General features: G+C 42.5%; 1 protein-coding gene across 1 annotated transcript in view; it reads left to right on the top strand.

The window, feature by feature from the left end:
• Positions 1-17,908, top strand: part of LOC129712785 (methyl-CpG-binding domain protein 2-like) — a 104,631-nt gene extending 86,723 nt beyond the window's left edge. Inside the window, exons 6-7 of the mRNA XM_055661551.1 lie at positions 2,740-2,868; positions 16,760-17,908. Of these exons, the coding sequence (XP_055517526.1) occupies positions 2,740-2,868; positions 16,760-16,799 (169 nt within the window). The 3' untranslated portion in view covers positions 16,800-17,908. The remainder of the gene's footprint in view (positions 1-2,739; positions 2,869-16,759) is intronic.
• The last annotated feature ends 4,667 nt before the right edge of the window (positions 17,909-22,575 follow it).

Below are 22,575 nucleotides of genomic sequence, written 5' to 3'. Positions count from 1 at the left end.
TTCACCCAATCTATATGTAGATTGAAGTCACCCATTATAACTGTTTTGCCTTTGTCGCACGCATTTCTAATTTCCTGTTTGATACCATCTCCATCTTCACTACTACTGTTAGGTGGCCTGTACACAACACCCACCAGCGATTTCTGCCCCTTAGATTTTCTGCCCCTTAGTCTACCCATACCGATTCCACATCCTCCAAACTAATGTCCTTCCTTTCCATTGCGTTAATCTCCTCTCTAACCAGCAACGCTACCCCACCTCCTTTTCCTTTCTCTCTATCCCTCCTGAATATTGAATATCCCTGGATGTTCAGCTCCCAGCCTTGGTCACCCTGGAGCCATGTCTCCGTGATCCCAACTATATCATAATCATTAATGGCTATCTGCACGTTCAACTCATCCACCTTATTACGAATACTCCTTGCATTGAGACACAAAGCCTTCAGGCTTCATTTTACAACGCTCTTACCCCTTATACAATTATTTTAAAAAGTGGCCCTTTTTGATTTTTGCCCTGGTTTTGTCTGCCTGCCACTTTTACTTTTCACCTTGCTACCTATTGCTTCTACCCTCGTTTTACACCCCCCCCCCCCCCCCCCCCCCCCCCCCCCCCCCCTTGTCTCTGCTCTTGTACCCATCCCCCTGCCACATTAGTTTAAATCCTCCCCGACAGCAGTAGCAAACACCCCCCCAAGGACATTGGTTCCATTCCAGTCCAGGTGCAGACCGTCCTGTTTGTACTGGTCCCACGTCCCCCAGAACTGGTTCCAATGCCCTAAAAATTTGAATCCCTCCCCCTTGCACCATTTTTCAAGCCACGTATTCATCTGCAATATCCTCTTATTTCTACTCTGACTGGCCCTTGGTACTGGTAGTAATCCAGAGATTATTACCTTTGAGGTCCTACTTTTAAGTTTATCTCCTAGCTGCCTAAATTCATCTTGTAGGACCTCATCCCTTTTTTTACCTATATCGTTGGTGCCAATATGCACCACGACAACTGGCTGTTCACCCTCCCCCTCCAGAATGTTCTGCAGCTGTTCAGTGACATCCCTGACCCTTGCACCAGGGAGGCAACATACCATCCTGGAGTCTCGTTGGCGGCCGCAGAAACGCCTATCTATTCCCCTGACAATTGAATCCCCTATTACTATTGCACTTCCACTCTTTTCCCCCCCATCATGTGCCGCAGAGCCACCCATGGTGCCATGAACTTGGCTGCTGCTGCATTCCCCTGATGAGCCATCTCCCTCAACAGTATCCAAAATGGTATACCTGTTTAGGAGGGAGATGGCCGCAGCGGGCTCCTGCACTACCTGCCTACTGCTTTGCTGGCTATTGGCCACCCGTTCCCTTTCTGTCCTCTTACCTTTTACCTGCGGTGTGACCAACTCGCTGTACGTGCTATACACGACTTTCTCAGCATCGTGGATGCTCCAGTATGAATCCAGCCGCAGTTCCAATCGTTCAATGCGGTCTGCCAGGAGCTGCATCTGTACACACTTCCTGCAAACGTAGTCACCAGGGACACCGACCATATCCCTGATCTCCCACATGTTGCAGGCTGAGCCAACCACGGGGCCAATCTCCACTGACATATCTTACTCCCAAATTAACTCTATATTAAATATTAAAAAACACAAAACTTTATCCTTTAAACTTTACTAATAAATACTAATAAATACTGTACACTCAACTCCCAGAATCCTTAACTCCCAGAATCCTTAACCTGAAGGCAGAAATGTAAAAATGTAAACCCGGTCCTCTTCCACCAGAGGCTTCCCCCAGACTCCTTCTCTGGAACGTTGCCGATTTTGGTGTCAGGTACTCCTCCCCTCGCACCAACGGCTCCCTGGGCCTCTGTGAAAACAAGCCCCGCGATGTATTTTGTACTTACAGCGCAGGTACTCCTCCCCTCGCACCAACGGCTCCCTGGGCCTCTGTGAAAGCAAGCCCCGCGATGTATTTTATACTTACAGCGCAGGTACTCCTCCCCTCGCACCAACGGCTCCCCTTGAGTTATGTTGTTAAGCAGTTTTCTTTGGACTGGTGAACCCTTCATGGATCAATTTTTCTTAAAATAACATTTATAGTAATTAATGCCCAAAAGTCTTGAGGGCTGGAACAGCTTGTCATATGTTGACCATTTCCATTGGTTTATTCTGTATTCTGTTTATGATCTTTATATTACATTTATACAGGCATTTGCTTGAGTATTGATTTTGAGTATGACTCGTGATAGCTGGTGTGATTGTCCTTGATGAGTTATTAGATAGTGAAATAACCAATTTTTGCAAAAGACAAATGAGCAAAATTTACTTTTGTCCTATTGTCCCCATCCTCAAAAGAATATTGGAGGCAAGAATTTCTCTTAATAATAAATGTTATTTTACATGATCTTCAAACTGAAATTAGCAGCCACAATCACATCTTTTTAACTGCCAGTCTATTTTGGAACTATTGTAAAGACCAGTAAATAGTTAAGCCATCGTGCAACTGTAACACCTGATGAGGCATCTAACCTTAAATGTTATTAAACTACAAAATCAATGCATTGAATTTAGTGTGTTTCATTGCATTCTAGATAAAATCTTTAGCGTCGAGATATTGCAAGTATTAAATATAAATGAAAAGATTGCAGATCAAAATCTGCTAATACTAAGATTGATATTTGCAAGTAATTTCTATGGAGTTAAATCTGGAAAGCATATCATCTATAAAATTATGCTCTATGCTATAGGAAACAAGAAGAACGAGTACAGCAGGTGCGGAAAAAGCTGGAGGAAGCTCTAATGGCAGACGAGTTAGCACGAGCAGAGGAAGTCACAGAAGAAGGACATGTGGAACAAGAGCAACATGATGCACATGGGTAAGATGTTCATTGCAACGTTGGGTGAAATAATGGAGTGGACTGGGTAGGCATTGCTTGTGTGCATTTTAGGATTATCATGACTGGAACACAAATTAAGGTAAATGGGTACCTTGGCAATACATGATCCCATAAACTGTAAAATGGTTTTAACTTGTCCACTGATCATTCGAAAGGGGAAAAAGGTCAGTCCTTTTCAGAAACTGAAAAGCTTCCACAGTTACCACTTCAAATTTTGTGACTTTCAATTTTCACTGACTGTTACAAATGTGCTATTGGAAACTTGAAAGTGTGAAAGTATTTTTGTGAAACTTTTTTTTGTTGCCTGCGGAGAAGAAAGCTTTCTGGATTTTGTTTTTCACCTACAATTCATTTGAACAAATGATAATGTATCAAGGAAAAATTATTTAAAATGTGGAGGGAAAATAGGGATGCTTTGAGATAATGGCAGCAATGGTTTTCTCTCAGCAAATTACCCTGCTCCAGCCTAGTTTCAAATCTGTTGGTATATCAGAAATTCTTCCATTTAACAATTTGTGCAGAACTTGCAGACATTACTCCATTTAAATGGGCAAATGAAATCAATGGCACGATCGGAGCACAGGAAGTAGCAACATATTTTACAGTAGTATTCTTTGGCGTATAGATAACATAGCATGCAAGTTATGCTTAGTAAAGTCCCAAAAGTGAGCAAATAATCTGTTGCTTCACACTTATTGTGGAGTAATTGTCACATACTACTCTTCACAGTAGCGCACAGGGAGAGTTTAAGTCCAGTGAAGAAAATAGGTGGTGTTTCATTTTCTAGCCTGTAAGTACTGCAATGGAATATCAACGTGGATTTATGCTCAAATCTTTTGAATTATGCAGGAACCCAAAACATTTTGATTCCACTGAGCCATACTTGACATCTGTGCTTTTCTATTTTGTACTGGGACATGGAATACCCATCACAAAAAGATTTTTTAAGTTGATTGATTCATCCATTGTAAAACTTCTGCTATAAAAAAATATTTTCTATTTTATTCTTGCAGACTGTGACATAAAGTTAGATCAATTACTTCTGTGGCCTTTAAACTTCAAGAATATTTTTTTCCAAGGATTATAATAATGCTATAAATTATAAACATGAATGTAGAAATGAAAATGAACATGCTCACCCACTTTGAAAATGTGACCCAGTCTCTAAATATCTTATACCTCTCATTCCTTTGCTAACCACCCAATCACACACTCGTGAAAGGCTAGATGCTATTACATTATAGAATTTAGTAATTGGTTTATTGTTGTCACGTGGATCCATTATTCAGTGAAAAACCTTTTTGCGTGCTATCTAGGCAAATTATAACATACATAGGTACATCAGGGTGGTGCAAAAGAAAAACTAAACAGTGCAAAATGTAGTGTTACGTCTACAAGGAAAGTGCAGATAATAAAAGTGTAAGGGTCCCAACACGGTAGATTGCCATACCAAGTTATGGTGTATCAAATATTATACTTTCTGTGGCATATCTTTCAAAAACTGCTACGTCATTGGAGATGTGATTGATTTCCATCAACTTCTGAGAAAGTAGAGGTGATGGGGTGCTTTCTTGATCAGAGCGTCAATGTAGTTCAAACAGGATAAATGATACTTACAACTAGGAACCTGAAGCTCTCAAAGTACCTTATTGAATCGAATGGTTAGAATTGACCAGGAATAGATAAGTGAGCATAGTGGGGGTTAATATTGCCTCAGGCTAAGGTTGATTGTATTAGATGATAGTCGATCCTTCTCTGAAGAGCACGCAAACAGTCAATACGCTCTGGCATTATCTTGCTCAAAGATGTGCACCGTAAACTATGGAATAATCGTGAGGTCCAATTGCATGTGAACTATGTCAACAGCATTCGTCAAACGATCCCAAGTAGTACAAGAAATCTATCTACGATCTTTGCTAAGCCATTAAGGATGCCAAGAGAGAATTCCAGTCCAAGCTGGAGTACCAAAGCAATTGGCACTGTAGATTGTGTCAAGGCCAGTATGCTTTAACAAGCTACAGAACGCGGATGGGCACTTTCAACGGTAATGAACTCAATGCATTCTACGTCCACCTTGAACAACAGGATGGTGGACATACCTCCAGTCTCATCTGCCATTCTCGTGTGCAATGGACCAATGTTTACTGTGGCTGATGTAAGATTGACGTTTCTGAGTGTGAATGCATGGAAAGCTACTTGTCCAGATGGAATCCGCGTATTCTCAGGACCAGCTGGGAGTGGTATGCATGGACATCCTTAACCACTACTCCATCCTGAGGTCCCCACCTGCTTCAGGAAAAGTAACGTGACGTGCCTTAATGATTACCGTCAGTGGTTCTGACATCCACCATCAAGAAGTGCTTCCGGAGACTGGTGATGGTACACTCTAACTTCAGCCTGCCAGCCTGCCTAGATCCACTGCAGCTTGCTTACTATCACACCAGGTCCACTGCAGACATCATCTCCCTGGCCTTTGGCATCTCCAGAGATGGATTTCTGGAACACCTAGACAACAAGGATTCCTATGTTAGACTCCTATACATCGACTATAGGTTTGTCTTCAGTGCCATAATCCCATCCAAACTCATCCTCCGCCACTGGATCCTCTACTTTCTGACCCACAGTACTCAATCAGTGAGGATAAGTGACAATGCCACTTCCACTATAATTCTCAACACTGGTGCCCCGCAAGGATGTGAACTCGGTTCTCTGCTATACTCCCTAGATATTCATGATTGTGCGGCCAAATTCAGCTCTACTTCCATCGACAGGTTTGCAGATGACACCACTGTGGTGGGCAGGATCACAAACAATGACGTGCTGGGATACAGGAAAGACATAGAGAGAACTTGGTATCAGGACAACAATCTCTCCCTCAATGTAAGCAAGACAAAGGAGCTAATAATTGAGGTCAAGAAGCGTGGTGGGGTACATGTCCCAATCAGCCTGAATGGTGCTGAAGTGGAAACGATTGAGAGCTTCAAGTTCCGTAGAGTTAATATTATTAACAATCTGTCGTGGACCAACCAAACTGATGTGACAGCCAAGAAGGCACACCAACACCTCTACTTCCTTCAAAGACTGAGAAAATTGAGCATGTCTCCAATGACCCTTACAAATGTCTATAGATGCACGATTTAAAGCATACTGTCTGGTCGCATCACAGCTTGGTTTGGGAATAGTTCTGCCCCAGATCGCTAGAAATAGCAGAGAATTGTAGGTGTAGCCCAGTCCATACACAGACCAGACTTCCCACCATTCACTCCATCTGCAATTTAAGCTGCCTCGGAGCAGCTGCCAAAATAATTAGACTTGTTCCATCCCGTCATTCCTCCTTCTCCATGCTCACGCTGGGCTGAAGGTATAGAAGCATGAAAGCCTGCACTGCCAGACTCTGGAACAGCTTGTTCTGCTGTTATCAGGTGTGAATCATCCTTCAATAAGGTTGGGTACATCTGACTTTGCCTATGGAATTGATGCGCTACAATGCTGAGAACTATATTCCGCACTCTCCAGCTTCCCCTTTGTCTATCTGTTGTACTTGAGTTTAATTTTATATTTATTTTTGGTATATCTGATCTGTTTGGGCAGCATGCAAAGCAAAGCTTTTCATTGCACCTTGGCATACTTCACAATAATAAACCAAAATCTTGATGATAACTCTGCTATCTATGCAGAGTTTGCACATTCTCCCTGTGACTGCATTGGTTTGTTCTGGTCTCCTCCCACATCCCAAAGACATGCTGGTTTGTAGATTAATTGGCCTCTGTAAATTTTCCCGGTGTGTAGGAAGTGGATGAGAAAGTGGGCTAGCAGAGAACTGGTGTGAAGGGGTGATCGATGGTCGGGGTGGACTTGCTGGGCTGAAAGTCCTGTTTCCATGGCGAATATCTAAACTAAAACTAAAACGTGCTGAGTGAGAACTAAGGTCTCGCCACTGCGTGGGGTACAACTTCCACTCTGCTCTAGGCTGTGTTCTCAATTATATGCTTTGGTTTTGTGTTTTTGGTTGGCCATCATATGTAAACCCACATGCATCAGCATTTTCGATTTCCAGGTCTTGGTGCCTTGTAAGCCTATTGAAATAGCGATGCCACTATAAATTTAGAACTTAACTCCAAACATCATTGAATTGAAATATGATGTATTTGCTTCAATATTAATTTAAGCTCCCCATTACAATGATGAAAACATCATGTTTAAATATCTACTTTCTCAATTTAGCAATATTTCTAACCATTGTGCGGATAAAAGAGACTGGAGTAATTCAGTGGTTCAGGCAGTATCTCTGTAGAATGTGGGTAGGAGACGTTTCAGATCGAGACCCTCGGGTCCATGTTCTCCCGAGATGCTGTTTCCAAATGGGGAGAGAATACAGAAATCAGAGGTGCAAAGGGACCTGCTGCACGATTCCCAAAAAGTTAATCTGCAAGTCGAATCGGTAGTAAAGAAAGCAAACTCAATGCCAGCATTTATTTCAAGAGAGCTTGTATACAAAAACAAGGATATAATGCTGAGGCTCTATAAGGTGCAGGTCAGACCGCATTTGGAATATTATGAGCATTTTTGGGCACCATATCTGAGGAAGGATGTACCGGCTCTGGAGAAGATCTAGAGGAGGTTTGCATGAATGATACCAGGAATGAGTGGGTTTACATATGATGAGCATTTGTTGGCACTGGTCCTGTACTCGCTGGAGTTTAGAAGAATTGCGGGGACCTAATTGCAACATATAGAATAGTGAAAGGCATTGAAAGAGAGGCTGTGGAGAGGATGTTTTCATTAGTGGGAGAGTCTAGGACAAGAGGTCATGGCGCCAAATTAAAGGACGCTCTTTTAGGAAGGAGATGAGAAATTTCTTTAGTCTGAGGGTGGTGAATCTGTGGAATTCTTTGCCACAGAAGGCTGTGGAGGCCTAGTCAGTGGGTATTTTTAAGGCAGAGATAGATAGATTCTTTATTATTACTGGTGTCGGAGGTTATGGGGAGAAGGCAGGAGAATGGGATTAGGAGGGAAAGATGGATCAGCCATGATTGAATGGCGGAGTAGACTTGATGGGCCGAATGGCCTTATTCTACTATCACTTAGGATCTTATGATCTTACAGCTCAATTGATGATCTTATGATCTTACAGCTCTAGTCCTGGCAAAAATGTTCATAAATCTCTGAGCTCTTTCCAGCTTAATAGCATCTTTCCTACTGCAGGGTGACCAAAACTGAACACTACTTCAAGTGCTGCTTCACCAAGTCTTCCTATTTCCAGGCAGAGATAGATAGATTCTTGATTGGTACAGGTGTCAGAGGTTATCGGGAGAAGGCAGGAGAATTGGGTTATGAGAGAGAGATGGATCAGCCATGATTGTATGGCGGAGTAGACTTGATGGGCCGAATGGCTTAATTCTACTATTTTTTTATGACCGTACGTGGCCTTCGCCTGTAAATATGAAAAATAATGAGAAAAATCATAATGTTCTGAGCATTGCACATTTTGTCACCAAGCCAACAACTTCTCAACAGTTTGCTAAATTGTAAAAAAGGAACTTGCATTTAACTATTGTAGATAGGCAGGTGAATTGACAGGATAATATAGGGATATGGCGCAGGTATGTGGGATAAATTAAAATGGCATCATAGAAGCTGCAGTCATGATGGGTTCCTTGATTGTTGTCCTTTCCTTCAGACATTTTACATTGCGCATATCATTCCTTTTTATATGGTTTGATCCATGAATTAATTTAGTTTAGTCTAGCGATACAACGCGGGAACAGGCCCTTCAGCTCATCGTTTCCGCGCCGACCAGCAATCCCTGTACACGAAAATTAATCTACACTTTTACACTAGGGACAATTTACAGTTTTTACCAAAGCCGATCAACCTACAAACCTGTACGTCTTTAGAGTGTGTGAGGAAACCAGAGCACCCAGAGAAAACCCACGTGGTCACAGGGAGAGCGTACAAACTCCGTACACACAGCCATTTAAAATAAAATTTAACATAAACATCCACCACAGCAGCTCCCCACATTCCTCACTGTGATGGAAGGTAATAAAGTCCAATCTTCTGCCTCTTTATTCTCCCGCGTTCGGGGCTGTCGAACCATCCGTAGTCGGGGCCATCAAAGCTCCCGCAGCTGGCGATCTGAAGCCCTCGCGTCGGGGTGATCGAAACTCCCGAGTCGGGACGGTTGAAACTCTCCGTGGCTTGGAGCTCCCAAATCGGTCTCTAACCAGTGGCCGAGGGCTCCACGATGTTAAAGTCCGCAGGCCCGCGATTGGAGCTCTCCACAGTTGATCCCCGGCAAAAGGATCACAAGCTCTGTGATGGTAAGTCCACGCCGCTCCCATGGTTGAAGCGCCGGGTCGGTCTCTAGGAAAGGCCATGCCACTCCACGATGTTAGGTCACAGTGGGGACGGAGATACGATACGGAAAAAAAATTGCATCTCCGCCGAGGTAAGAGATTGGAGAAAAGCTTCCCCCAGCCCCTCACCCCCACATAAAACAAACCAAGAAACACTAAAACATACTCTTTAATACCTACTTAAAATAACAAAACAAAAGAAAGGACAGACAGATTGTTGGCAAGGCAGCCATTGCTGGTGCCACCTGGTGGATAATCTTGTACCGGAGATCAGATTCAGATTCAACTTTAATTGTCATTGTCAGTGAACAGTACAGAGACAACGGAATGCAGTAGACAACGAGACAACGAGACACTATTAATCCTGTGCATCTTAATCTTCTGAATCAGCCTACCATGGGAGCCTTGCCCATCCATCATCCTACTCTCATCAATCATCTTCCTCACCCCCTTAAAATAGTCAACCAAGTTAGTAAGACACAGACTGCCGTGTACAAAGCCATACAGACTGTCCCTAATTAAACCATCGTGTACCAATGGGAGTAAATCCTTTTGCGTGGAATTCTCTCCAATAGTTTCTTTACTGCTGACGTAAGGCTTGCCAGTCCCTGGATTGTCTCTACTTCCCTTCTTTAATAAAGTAACAGCATCAGATATTCTCTAGTCCTCCGGGACCTTGTCTATGGCTAGAGAAGACAGTAAGATCTTCTACAATGCTCTCGCAATCTCCTCTCTTAGCTCTCTCAAAAATCAGGTACTGGGGATTTATCCATCTTAATATAAATTTGTATTGGTATATAAAATGATTGGTATATAAAATTATGAGAGGCATAGATAATCATAGATGTAGACAGTCAGAACCCTTTTCCCCATGGTGGAAATATCCAACACTTGAGGGCATAGCTGTTCTGAACATCAATCAACTGGCTGTTAAACAACTCCCACGTCAGATGTGGACTTACCCAATAACAATTGTTCCCAGTGTATCCTCCCGAGCTCCTGCCCAATTACATTGTAGTTTACTTTCGTCCAATTTAGCACCTTTCGGCAAGGTCTTCTCACTAGTCAAAATAATTTAAAAACTTGTAGATTTGCGATTACTGCGGCAAAAAAAAAATCATGCTCGACTAATCTTCTGGAATTTTTTGAGGATGTAATGAGAAAAATGGACAAGGGAGAACCAGTGGATGTAGTGTACCCGGACTTTCAGAAAGCATTTGATAAGGTCCCACATAGGAGATTAGTGGGCAAAATTAGGGCACATGGTATTGGGGGTAGAGTGCTGACATAGACAGAAAATTGGTTTGGAGACAGGAAACAAAGAGTATGGATTAACGGGCCCCTTTCAGAATGGCAGGTAATGACTAGTGGGGTACTGCAAGGCTCGGTGCGGGGACCAGAGCTATTTACAGTATACATCAATGATTTAGATGAATGGGATTAAAAGTAACATTAGCAAATTTGCAGATGGCACAAAACTGGGTGGCAGTGTGAACAGTGAGGAAGATGCGATGAGAATGCAGGGTGACTTGTACAGGTTGGGTGAGTGGGCAAATGCATGGCAAATGCAGTTTAATGTGGATAAATGTGAGGTTATCCACTTTGGCAGCAAAAACAGGAAGGAAGATTATTATCTAAATGGTGTCAAGTAGGGAAAAGGGGAAGTACAATGGGATCTGGGGGTCCTTGTTCATCAGTCAATGAAAGTAAGCATGCAGGTACAACAGGCAGTGAAGAAAGTGAATGGCATGTTGGCCTTCATAACAAGAGGAGTTGAGTATAGGAGCAAAGAGGTCCCCCTGCAGTTGTATAGGGTCCTAGTGAAACCCCACCTGGAGTATTGTGTGCAGTTTTGGTCTCCAAATGTGAGGAAGGACATTCTTGCTATTGAGGGAGTGCAGCGTAGGTTCACAAGGTTAATTCCTGGGATGGCGGGACTGTCATATGCTGAGAGAATGATGCGGCTGGGCTTGTATACTCTGGAATTTAGAAGGATGATAGGGAATCTTATTGAAACTTATAAGATTATTAAGGGTTTGGACACGCTAGAGACAGGAAACATGTTCCTGATATTGGGGGAGTACAGAACCAGGGGCCACTGTTTAAGAATAAGGGGTAAGCCATTTAGAACGGAGATAAGGACACAATTTTTCAGACAGTCATGAATCTGTAGAATTCTCTGCCTCAGATGGCAGTGGAGGCCGTTCTCTGGATAATTTCAAGAGAGAGCTAGATGGGGCGCTTAAAGATAGCGGAGTCAGGGGATATGGGGAGAAGGCAGGAATGGGGGTACTGATTGTGGATGATCAGCCATGATCACATTGAATGGCGGTGCTGGCTCGAAGGGGTGACTGGCCTACTCCTGCACCTATTGTCTATTGTTTAAAATGCTCTTCCACTGAAACACTGGCCACCTGGCCAGGCTTATTTTCCAAGGTTCAGTATGTTCCATTCTCGGGTTGGGCTATCCATACATTGTTTCAAGAAACCTTCTTGGATATACCTCACAATTTCTGCCTCTAAACCTTTGGCATTGAGCAAGTTCCAGTCAATAATGGGAAAGTTAAGGCAACCCTGATGGTTTAGCATCTTTCTGTAATCTGTCCACATATTTGTTGCTCCATCTCCCATTTGCTATTGGGTTGTCTATTATACAATCCTACTAGAGTGCTTGCACCATTCTTCTTTCTAAACTCCATCCATACAGCCTCAGTGGACGAACGTTCCATATGTCCCCTCTGAGTGCTGCCATGACACTCCCAGACCAAGTAGTGCAACCTCTCCGCCTTTTGGCTCCATCTCAATTATGTCTGAAACATCGAAACCTCAGAACATTGAGCTGTCAGTCATATCCCCCTCTCAATCACGTTGACACAATGTCCAGAACATTATAGTCCCAAGCATCAATCCAGGTTCTAAGTTCTTCGGCTTTTCCCTAATATTAATTACATTGAAATAAACTCACTTAGCTCATCAGCATCACCATATTGCTTTACCTCTTTAGGCCTGTCCTTCCTTTGAGATTTGCTGGTGCTGATCTTTACCTTCCCATCACTCCTTCCAATTTCTGACCAACTACTCTGGTTTTCAACCCTCTGCCTCTCTAGTTTAAAAGCTCTTGAGTATTACTACCAATCATGCCTGCAAGGATACTAGTCCACCTGAAGTTCAGAGGCAACCTGTCCCTCTTGTACAAGTCATCTCTTCCTCAGAAGAGATCCAAATGGGCTAGAAATCTTAATTCCTGCTCTCTATCCTAAATTCCCATATAGAAACATAGAAAATATGTGCAGGAGTAGGCCATTCGGCCCTTCGAGCCTGCACTGCCATTCGATATGATCATGGCTGATCATCCAACTCGGTATCCCATCCCTGCCTTCTCTCCATACCCCCTGATCCCTTTAGCCACAAGGGCCACATCTAACTCCCTCTTAAATATAGCCAATGAACTGGCCTCAACTACCTTCTGTGGCAGAGAATTCCAGAGATACAATACAATTTATTTGTTATCATTTGAACCTCTTGACGTTCAAACAAAATTTCTGCAGTTATACACTCAAGAAAAAAGAACCAAGACACAACACAATTTACACATACATCTATCACAGTGAATCTCCTCCTCACTGCGATGGAAGGCAAAGTCTTATCTCTCCCCTACACTCCTCCCGATGTCAGAGTTAAAGTCCCCGGCGGGCGATGGTAAGTGTCCCGCGGCCATTAAAGCTGCGCCGGGCGATGTAAAGCCCTGCTCCAGGTACTCTTCAACCCCGCAACTCGGCGGGAAAGTTGCTGTTGCGGAATCCCCGAAAAGCGGTCACCACTCTCTGTGTAAAAAATGATTTTCTCATCTCGGTACTAAAAGACTTCCCTCTTATCCTTAAACTGTGACCTCTAGTTCTGGACTTCCCCAACATCGGGAATAATCTTCCTGCATCTAGCCTGTCCAACCCCTTAAGAATTTTGTAAGTTTCTATAAGATCCCCCCTCAATCTTCTAAATTCTAGCGTGTACAAGCCGAGTCTATCCAGTCTTTCTTCATATGAAAGTCCTGCCATCCCAGGAATCAGTCTAGTGAACCTTCTCTGTACTCCCTCTATGGCAAGATGCTCCCTCTATGGCAAGTATGTTTTTCCTCAGATTAGGAGACCAAAACTGTACGCAATACTCCAGGTGTGGTCTCACCAAGACCCTGTACAACTGCAGTAGGACCTCCCTGCTCTAGTATGAGTGCTGGCCAGCGTGGCTTGGTAGGCTGAAGGGCTGGTTTCCATGCTTTTTCTTTAAATCAATCAACCCTGATTTAACTGGGAGTTCTAGGAATACTGAGAATCAGCCCTGATTCTGCAGAAACTTACAAAATTCTTAAGGGGTTGGACAGGCTAGATGCAGGAAGATTATTCCCGATGTTGGGGAAGTCCAGAACTAGGGGTCACAGTTTTGTCCCTTCGAGCCTGCACCGCCATTCAATATGATCATGGCTGATCATCCAACTCAGTATCCTGTACCTGCCTTCTCTCCATACCCCCTGACCCCTTTAGCCATAAGGGCCACATCTATCTCCCTCTTAAATATAGCCAATGAACTGGCCTCAACTACCCTCTGTGGCAGAGCGTTCCAGAGATTCACCACTCTCTGTGTGAAAAATGTTTTTCTCATCTCGGTCTTAAAGGATTTCCCCCTTACTGTGCCCTTGTTCGACGTCTGAAAATGCAACACCTCACACTTTTCTGTATTAAATTCCATCAATCGTTCCTCCGCCCACATGGCCAATCCATCCAGATCCTGCAGCAATCTTTCACAAACATCTTCACTATTTGCAAAACCACCAACTTTTGTATCATCAACAACCTTGCTAATCTTGGCCTGTATGTTCTCATCTAAGTCATTGATATACAAACAGTAATGGGCCCAGCACCGAACCCTAAGGCACACCACTAGTCACAGACCTCCTGCCCGAGAAGCAACCTTCTACCATCACTCTCTGCTTCCTTCCATGGAGCCAATTTGCTATCCATTCAGCATATCTCTCCTTGGGTCCCATGCTATCTAACCTTCTAGAACAGCCTACCATGCGGAACCTTGTTGAATGCCTTACGGAATAGTTTCAAATAGCTTCCTGGTCCTACTAGTTTTTTTATATATTTAATGATTTTTGGCAGTTCTGTGCCCTTTCCTCACTGCCCTGGAGAAGGTGGTGGTGAGCCACGTTTTTGAAACTTTGCCGTCTTTCTCATGAAAGTTGATGTTAGATTGATAACAAAAATGAGGGATTGGTTAGCAAATCAAAAATGAGAGGACATAGGAAGGAGGTGATTCTGAGAGGTACTTTTTTGAACAAAAAAGTTGATATCTGGATCATGTTGAAGGAAGTGGTGGAATCAGATACAATTACTCGTTTAAGAGACATTTAAGCAGACACAATGGTGGAGTAACTCATCGGGACAGGCAACATCTCTGGAGGGAAGGCATGGGTGACGTTTTGGGTCGAGACCCTTCTTCAGACATTTCAGTTGGCCAGGAATGGAAGGATATGGTTCTAACGTGGGGAAAATTGAAGTAGTAGATGAGCAAAAAGATCGGCAGAAATGCGATGGCCGAAAAGGGCTAGATTTTGTGCAGTATGACTGACACTGATGTTAGATGGACCACGTCATTATGTCCTTCCGTTTCTAACAAATTATGTAAAGATTTGTCACCAAGAGGTTTGAAAAAGGTAAAGCAATGCAACCTCCTAATCTACTTAATTTATAGTACCCGCAGAGTGGTACTAAAATAACTTCCTTTTCAAAAGTCGTCGCACCAACTGGGGCACAATATACTGAAAATTTCAGTCTATTTATAGATTTTCTCTTGGTTATGTACAGAATAGTAAAACAAAAGTAAGAAATGGTTCAAATTCACTCTTTGGGGAATATAACTGGATTATAAATTCCCTGTAAAATATATTGTATCAATGGGTAGTCTCTCACTGCAAACATATCCTGTAATAGTTTAAGTTTATCTGTACATTGGCTAACTAAGAATCACTGTACTTTGTGTACAGTCTTTAGTAAATTGATTTTCTGTCTAATGGCTAAGTAGCATTAATTATAAAACGTATGATTTGAGCATACATTGACAAAAACATGCCTATTACAAATAAAATATTTGGGTTGCCTTCATGCAGAAGAGAATGAAAAATGGGTTCCTTCCTCCTATTTAGTCTATGCACTACAAAGTTGGGTTGAAAAAGTAGCCTCCAGATTACATTTAACTTCCCCAACACTCATTTGAGAATGTTAGCCACAATAGAGAATTTATAACTGAAGATTATTAATGAAAATATGAAAAGTGGCAGAATAAAATCGACTAATCAACGCTATGAAAGGATAATAACGTATTTTGCCATTGTGTATGAGGAAGTAGTATCCAGTATTCAAGTTTTCCAGTTGAGTTTGTTTATGATTGAAAGTTCATTATATTATATTCATCACGTGCAAGACATTAATCTAGGAAATAATGAAAAATCTGAATATATTCTTTTAACATGATAAATTTGTAATTCTGTATAATTGTTCTGTAATACGATCCTAGATTAGCTAAGATAAGGCAGGAGAAAAGTGCTATTCCCAAATACTAAATAATTTATGTTCAATTGTATTTGCCCAGCTATTCAGCGTAACTTAAGGTAATGGGGTGAATTAAGATGCTTAATGATAGGCTAGAATGAAGCAATTTGGCTGATCTCTCTTGTATCTGCTTCTTTTTAAGACTAGTTTGATTAAGCCTGCTTTTATGTTCTTTTTCATGTGCACAATTTTGTGTATTTCTATCACTCTGGAATTAGCTTCCACCACTCTTTTTCAGACTTGCATTCCAAATCATATCTAACTGAAATTGTTTAATAATTTTACTTCACCTCGGGAACTTTTGTCAACTGCATTGTATGGGTTGCTCACCCGTTTGTCATTGGAAACAATCTCTCATCGAGTCATACAGTGTAGAAACAGGCCCTTCAGCCCATCTTGCCCACATCGACCGACATGTTCCATCTACACTAGTACCACTTGCCTGCATTTGGCCCATATCCCTCTTAACCTGTCCTATTCATGTTCCTGTCTAATTGCTTCTTAAATGTTGTGATAGTCCCTGCCTCAACTATCTCCTCCAGCAGCTTGTTCCATACACCCATCATCCTCTGTGTGAAAACGTTGCCCCTCAGATTCCTATAAAATCTTTCCCCCTCCACAAACATATACCCTCTGTTTCTCGATTCCCGCACTCTGGGCAAGAGACTCTGTGCGTCCACTCAATCTATTCTCCTTCTTAATCAAAATCTCTCGTAGTTTTGAACAACACTATTAAATTGATACTTCAAGGATAACATTAATGGACAATATTAAGAGTGAAGTATTTATTTGTTAAATATTTTGGGGAGGAATTTGTTGGTTTAGTTAAAAATACGAACATGTTGTGTTTTTTCAACTGATTTTTGTCTGAATTGCTGTGTTTGTTTTTTGTTACTTTTACAGGACATTAATTTCAATTTGCACTCACTCTCAAGCCTATTAATTCAAGACTATGTGCAAGGGCGTAGGATTGAAAGGAAAGTGCAACTTGAGCAAAGACATCAAGGATTCGATTGAAAATGGATCAGTGTACTACTTGGATCTTTTATTATATTTTTTTAACGGGTCGAATTGGCCTGAGAGGCAGTAAGATTTATATAACCACTTCAATGTTCATTGAAATGTGTGGACATTTATGGCCTCTACCTTTTTCATTTCCACCATCATGTTGAAAAGGACAGAATATTCTTACTTTTGTGCATTGGATTCTGGAACCAATTGTGCTCGATCCTTGATTTCAACAGAATTCTGAAGTCTTCCACCAACCATTGATGTCTAAAGAAAGCAGTTCTGTTTTTTCTACAGAAATTGATATCTTTGATTTCACTTGTTGGTCCGCTGAAGCAGCACGATTTACTTGGAAAGAAGGAACATTGTAGCTTGAATACGTACTTGCAGCCTTCACTTTCTGAGTCTCATTTGTTTTTTCATTCCCCCCTTGTTTTACCCATTCCCACTTCAAATTAACCCTCTGAACTGTTAACGCTGCCTCCCACCCACCCCCTTCCCAATACTCCAACCACCACCATTACTGGAAGGAAGATGGCTAATATTAGAATCTCATGAATGACAAGATAAACAGCAAACGTTGCAACAGGCAAATCTTTGTATCACAGTATAAACAGAAAATTCATACTATTAATTTAATAAAGAAAGACAAGGTTCCCCAATGGTGGAAAACTTGCAGTGTTATACGGCTGAATTCAACATGATAATTCTTTTGGGCATCAGATTCTGTATAATTATTGAAATATGTGATAAATATATTTTTAAAGTTGGGTTCTTTTCTTTGGTTCATAATATCTTTGCAAAAGTAATTGGATTATGTGACACTGTGCAATGTAAACATGCTCTTCTAGATACCAGAAATATTTTTTTTGTGCTGTATATAAGTAATTTGTCAATTTATCATGTGGCCTAGGATAACCTATGGCTTTATGTCTGAGTAAAACAAAAAAGGATATATATAAAGAAAAGAATATATAATTATTTACTGAATACACTTATACAATCTATTATGGCAAAATAAAGGAATTGGTTTACATTTGGCAACTTGCTTGCATTGTCTACTGTTGATGGTGAACTGTTTCTGATGACTCATTGAGGTTGATAAACTTGAATACATATAGAAACATAGAAAAGTATCAGTATTTTGTTATTGTTGGTTGTCAAAGGTGGTTCTGAATAGTTAAATGGAACACAAGGAAATGCAGATGGTTGTTTACAAAAAAAAGGTTGTTACAGCACTTTGTGTCTACTTCTGATTAGTTTAGTTTAGAGAAACTTTTTTAAAAGTTTTTAGTAAGTTTTGTTCTTCGTTTGTTGGAGAAATGGACTTACTGTGGGGGAAGGAGGTAATTATACTTCTAGGTCCCTACCAGCGGGCGTGGAGCGCCGTTTCCTGGCGGGGACCGCCCAGCACCTCGGCTTCGTTGGCGGCACAGCGCTGGAGTGCTATCGCTATCGCGGAGCGGGCGATGCCTTGCCTGGGTCGCCGCACTGGATCGATGCGCTGGAGCTCCAGTGAGATATGACCGCCGAGATCAACACCTGCGGGTCTGCGGAGCGGAGTGGGCGGCGCCAACCTTAACATCGGGAGCCTGGGAGCTTCAACCTAGCGCGGCCCTGTCGGCTTTGGAAGCCGACAATCCCCTGCTAGGAAGCGGCCGTACCAGGTGGCCCAGTCGCTGTGAGGACTCTCCCGACGCCGGGGCCAAAACCATCCGGCCAGAACGGCCAGGAACATCGGCCCTCCGTAGAGGCAATAGCGGTGGCCTCAGTAGGCCTGACTTTGGGTGAACTGGGGTTGGGGACTGGACATTGTGCCTTCCCCCACAGTGGTAACCACTGTGGGGGGATGATTTTTCTATGTGTAAGTTAACATGTTAGTCTGTGTCCAAGATGGCTGTCGGAAGGGAGAGTGGACGCTGGCGCGCTTTAGCTGCCGCTGCTCTCTCTTCACATTGTGTTTTTTGATTTTGTTTCTTTGGAACGATTTCTATCTTTAATTTGTGTATTGATGATGTCCTTATTATTTATTTTTCTCCGACTATATGTTTTTTTCTCTTCTGATAACTTTTGTAAGGTGTCCTTGGGTGTCCAGAAAGGCGCCAGCAAATAATATGCATTATTATTATTCAGCGTGGAAATAGGCCCTTTGGCCCACTGAGTCCGCACTGACAGCAGTCTCCACGCATTAGCATTATAGAAACATAGAAATTAGGTGCAGGAGTAGGCCTTTCGGCCCTTCGAGCCTGCACCGCCATTCAATATGGTCATGGCTGATCATCCAACTCAGTATCCCGTACCTGCCTTCTCTCCATACCCTCTGATTCCCTTAGCCACAAGGGCCACATCTAACTCCCTCTTAAATATAGCCAATGAACTGGCCTCGACTACCCTCTGCGGCAGAGAGTTCCAGAGACTCACCACTCTCTGTGTGAAAAAAGTTCTTCTCATCTCGGTTTTAAAGGATTTTCCCCTTATCCTTAAGCTATGACCCCTTGTCCTGGACTTCCCCAACATCGGGAGCAATCTTCCTGCATCTACCATGTCCAACCCCTTAAGAATTTTGTAAGTTTCCATAAGATCCCCTCTCAATCTCCTAAATTCTAGAGAGTATAAACCAAGCCTATCCAGTCTTTCTTCATAAGACAGTCCTGACATCCCAGGAATCAGTCTGGTGAACCTTCTCTGCACTACCTCTATGGCAATAATGTCCTTCCTCAGATTTGGAGACCAAAACTGTACGCAATACTCCAGGTGTGGTCTCACCAAGACCCTGTACAACTGCAGTAGAACGTCCCTGCTCCTATACTCAAATCCTTTTGCTATGAAAGCTAACATACTATTTGCTTTCTTTACTGCCTGCTGCACCTGCATGCCTACTTTCAATGACTGGTGTACCATGACACCCAGGTCTCGCTGCATCTCCCCTTTTCCTAGTTGGCCACCATTTAGATAATAGTCTGCTTTCCTGTTTTTGCCACCAAAATGGATAACCTCACATTTATCCACATTATACTGCATCTGCCAAACATTTGCCCACTCACCCAGCCTATCCAAGTCACCTTGCAGTCTCCTAGCATCCTCCTCACAGCTAACACTGCCCCCCAGTTTAGTGTCATCCGCAAACTTGGAGATATTGCCTTCAATTCCCTCATCTAGATCATTAATATATATTGTAAATAGCTGGGGTCCCAGCACTTAGCTTTGTGGTACCCCACTAGGCACTGCCTGCCATTGTGAAAAGGACCCGTTTACTCCCACTCTTTGCTTCCTGTTTGCCAGCCAGTTCTCTATCCACATCAATACTGAACCCCCAATGCCGTGTACTTTAAGTTTGTATACTAATCTCTTATGTGGGACCTTGTCGAAAGCCTTCTGGAATTATCCTACACTAGGGACAATGTTTACATTTATACCAAGCCAATTAACGTACAAACGCGTGTCTTTGGAGTGGGGGAGGAAACCTAAAATCTCCGAGAAAGCACATGAAGTCATGGGGAATATGTACAAACTCCATGCAGACAGCACCAATGGAGCATTCAAGTGAATATTTCAAAATGGAAAGTGGTGGAAGTTGGAACACGGTAAACTATATGCCCAGAAATATTATATTAGCCAATCCGAAGAGACAAAGTCCATGAAGCCCACCAGCTATCTTGGATAATTCAATTCTATTTTCTGATATAAGCCCATTTACTACTATAGAGAGAAAATTAGTCTTTTGGCAACAACAATTTGACAGTTTTCCCATTGTACTCGGTTAGTGCGGTAAATGTCACTGTAAAAGCGACTAGTCCTCGTGATAATGTAGTGGATGAAATGTTATGTTAATAACTTCCCCACAGTCTGATGAAAGGAAAGAAAAAAAAATCATACTTAAAACGCCCGACTCGTGAATCTTCCTGAAATTTCACGCAACAGCAGGCAACATATTATTGCAATTCAGCCACAAAATGAGACTAATGTTTACACAATAATCAGAAGGCATTTTGTGAGAGAAATAATGCCTTTTAAGTGCATTTTGTGAGGCACATTCAGGACTCCCAAAGTTGTAATGATTACATATACTTTAAGTAGTTTAAAAACTAGGTAACATCTTGTGTTTATTGTTTATTAAGACCTAAATGGTGGAAAGTTGGTTCATTGTGAGAAATCTCGGCCGGGACCAAGGAAACTACAGTTTCATTGTTGATCCTGAGAAGATTGTGCGATTTTCTGTTTCTTAAAGTCAGATTTGTCAGTATGTTGAAATTCCAGTACCTGATTTCAACAAGAGCAAGGATATTTCTCTGTGTGCTGGTCAGCACTCCTCCTTTAAAGTTAGCCAGTTACTGACTGATAATTCTCATTCAATACACAACGTGCTGGGGGAATTCAGCAATTCAGAGCATCAGTGGAGAGAATGGACAGACAACATTTCAGGTTGGGACCCTTCTTCAGACCTTTGGGGGGGGAGGGGGGTTAGATGCGGGAATTGGGTGAAGTCTGACCAGTGATAGATGGCATCAGGTGAAGAGCATTGGTTGGCAGATGGGTACGGTAAGTAACAAGCACTTGAGATGAAATGGAGACAAAAGAGTGTCAGAAATCAGGAAGGAGGAGTGAAACGTAAAGCCGGAAGGACAATGGGGGGGTGGGGATAGAGGAAAAAGAGGACTTGAAACGGGAAATCGGTGCCTCGGGATGGGAGATGAGCCTATGGAGGAGAGGAATGGAGAAGGGTGGATGGGAGTGTGGGAGAAATGTGCAAGCATTGGAGTGGGGATTGGGGCACTGGAAAGAGTGGGTAGTACAGGAATTACTTCAATTGGAATTACAAGCCTTCCTCATCTGTATCCCGCTGAGTTCCTCCAGCAATTTGTGCTCAAGATTCCAGAGTTTACTGTTCCTTGCATAAGCATTCTCAGTTCTGTTAATGGAAGATCACTGCGAACAAAGTATGCACCTTCTCAGTTATGTATGTATTATTGCAGTTCACAGTACTCGGTTTAGTGTGCAGTGTTGGTCACCTTCCTATAAGGTGGTTGTTAAGCTGGAAAGAGTGCAGAGATGATTTATGAGGATATTGCCAGGACTTGAGAGCCTGAACTGTAGGGAGAGGTTGGACCGGATAGGACTTTATTCCTTGGAGTGCAGGAGGATGAGGTGTGATCTTATGGAGGTGTATATGATCATGAGGGGAATCGATATGGTTAATGCACTCTTTTACCCACAGTAGGGGAATCAAGAAGCAGGGGACATATGTTTAAGGTGAGAGGGGATAGATTTAATAGGAACCTGAGGTGCAACGTTTTCACTCAAAAGGATGGTGGGTATATGGAACGAGCTGCCAGAGGAGGTAGTTGAGGCTATAATAATATTCAAAATACATTTGGACAGGTTTAGGAATAGGAAAGCTTTGTAAGGATATGGATTAATGCGGGCAGGTTTGATTAGTACAGGTGTCAAGGGTTAAGGGAAGAAGGCAGGAGAATGGGGTTAGGAGGAGGAGATAGATCAGCCATGGTTGAATGGCGGAGTAGACTTGATGGGCCGAATGGCCTAATTCTGCTCCTATTACTTATGAGGTGGGGCTAGTGTAGATGGGGGCATGTTGGTTGGCAATGGGCAAGTTGGACCGAAGGTACAGTTTCCATCCCCTATGACTGACTACTTCATTCTGATGGAGATGTCTTATAATCCTTTGAGTGAATTATTTGTTGCATACATGA

This window comes from Leucoraja erinacea, chromosome 1 (genome assembly GCF_028641065.1).
Source record: "Leucoraja erinacea ecotype New England chromosome 1, Leri_hhj_1, whole genome shotgun sequence".
In the NCBI taxonomy this organism is placed as follows: Eukaryota; Metazoa; Chordata; class Chondrichthyes; order Rajiformes; family Rajidae; genus Leucoraja; species Leucoraja erinaceus.
Note: the sequence above shows the minus strand (reverse complement) of the source record. Positions and strands in the feature narration are given on the sequence as shown.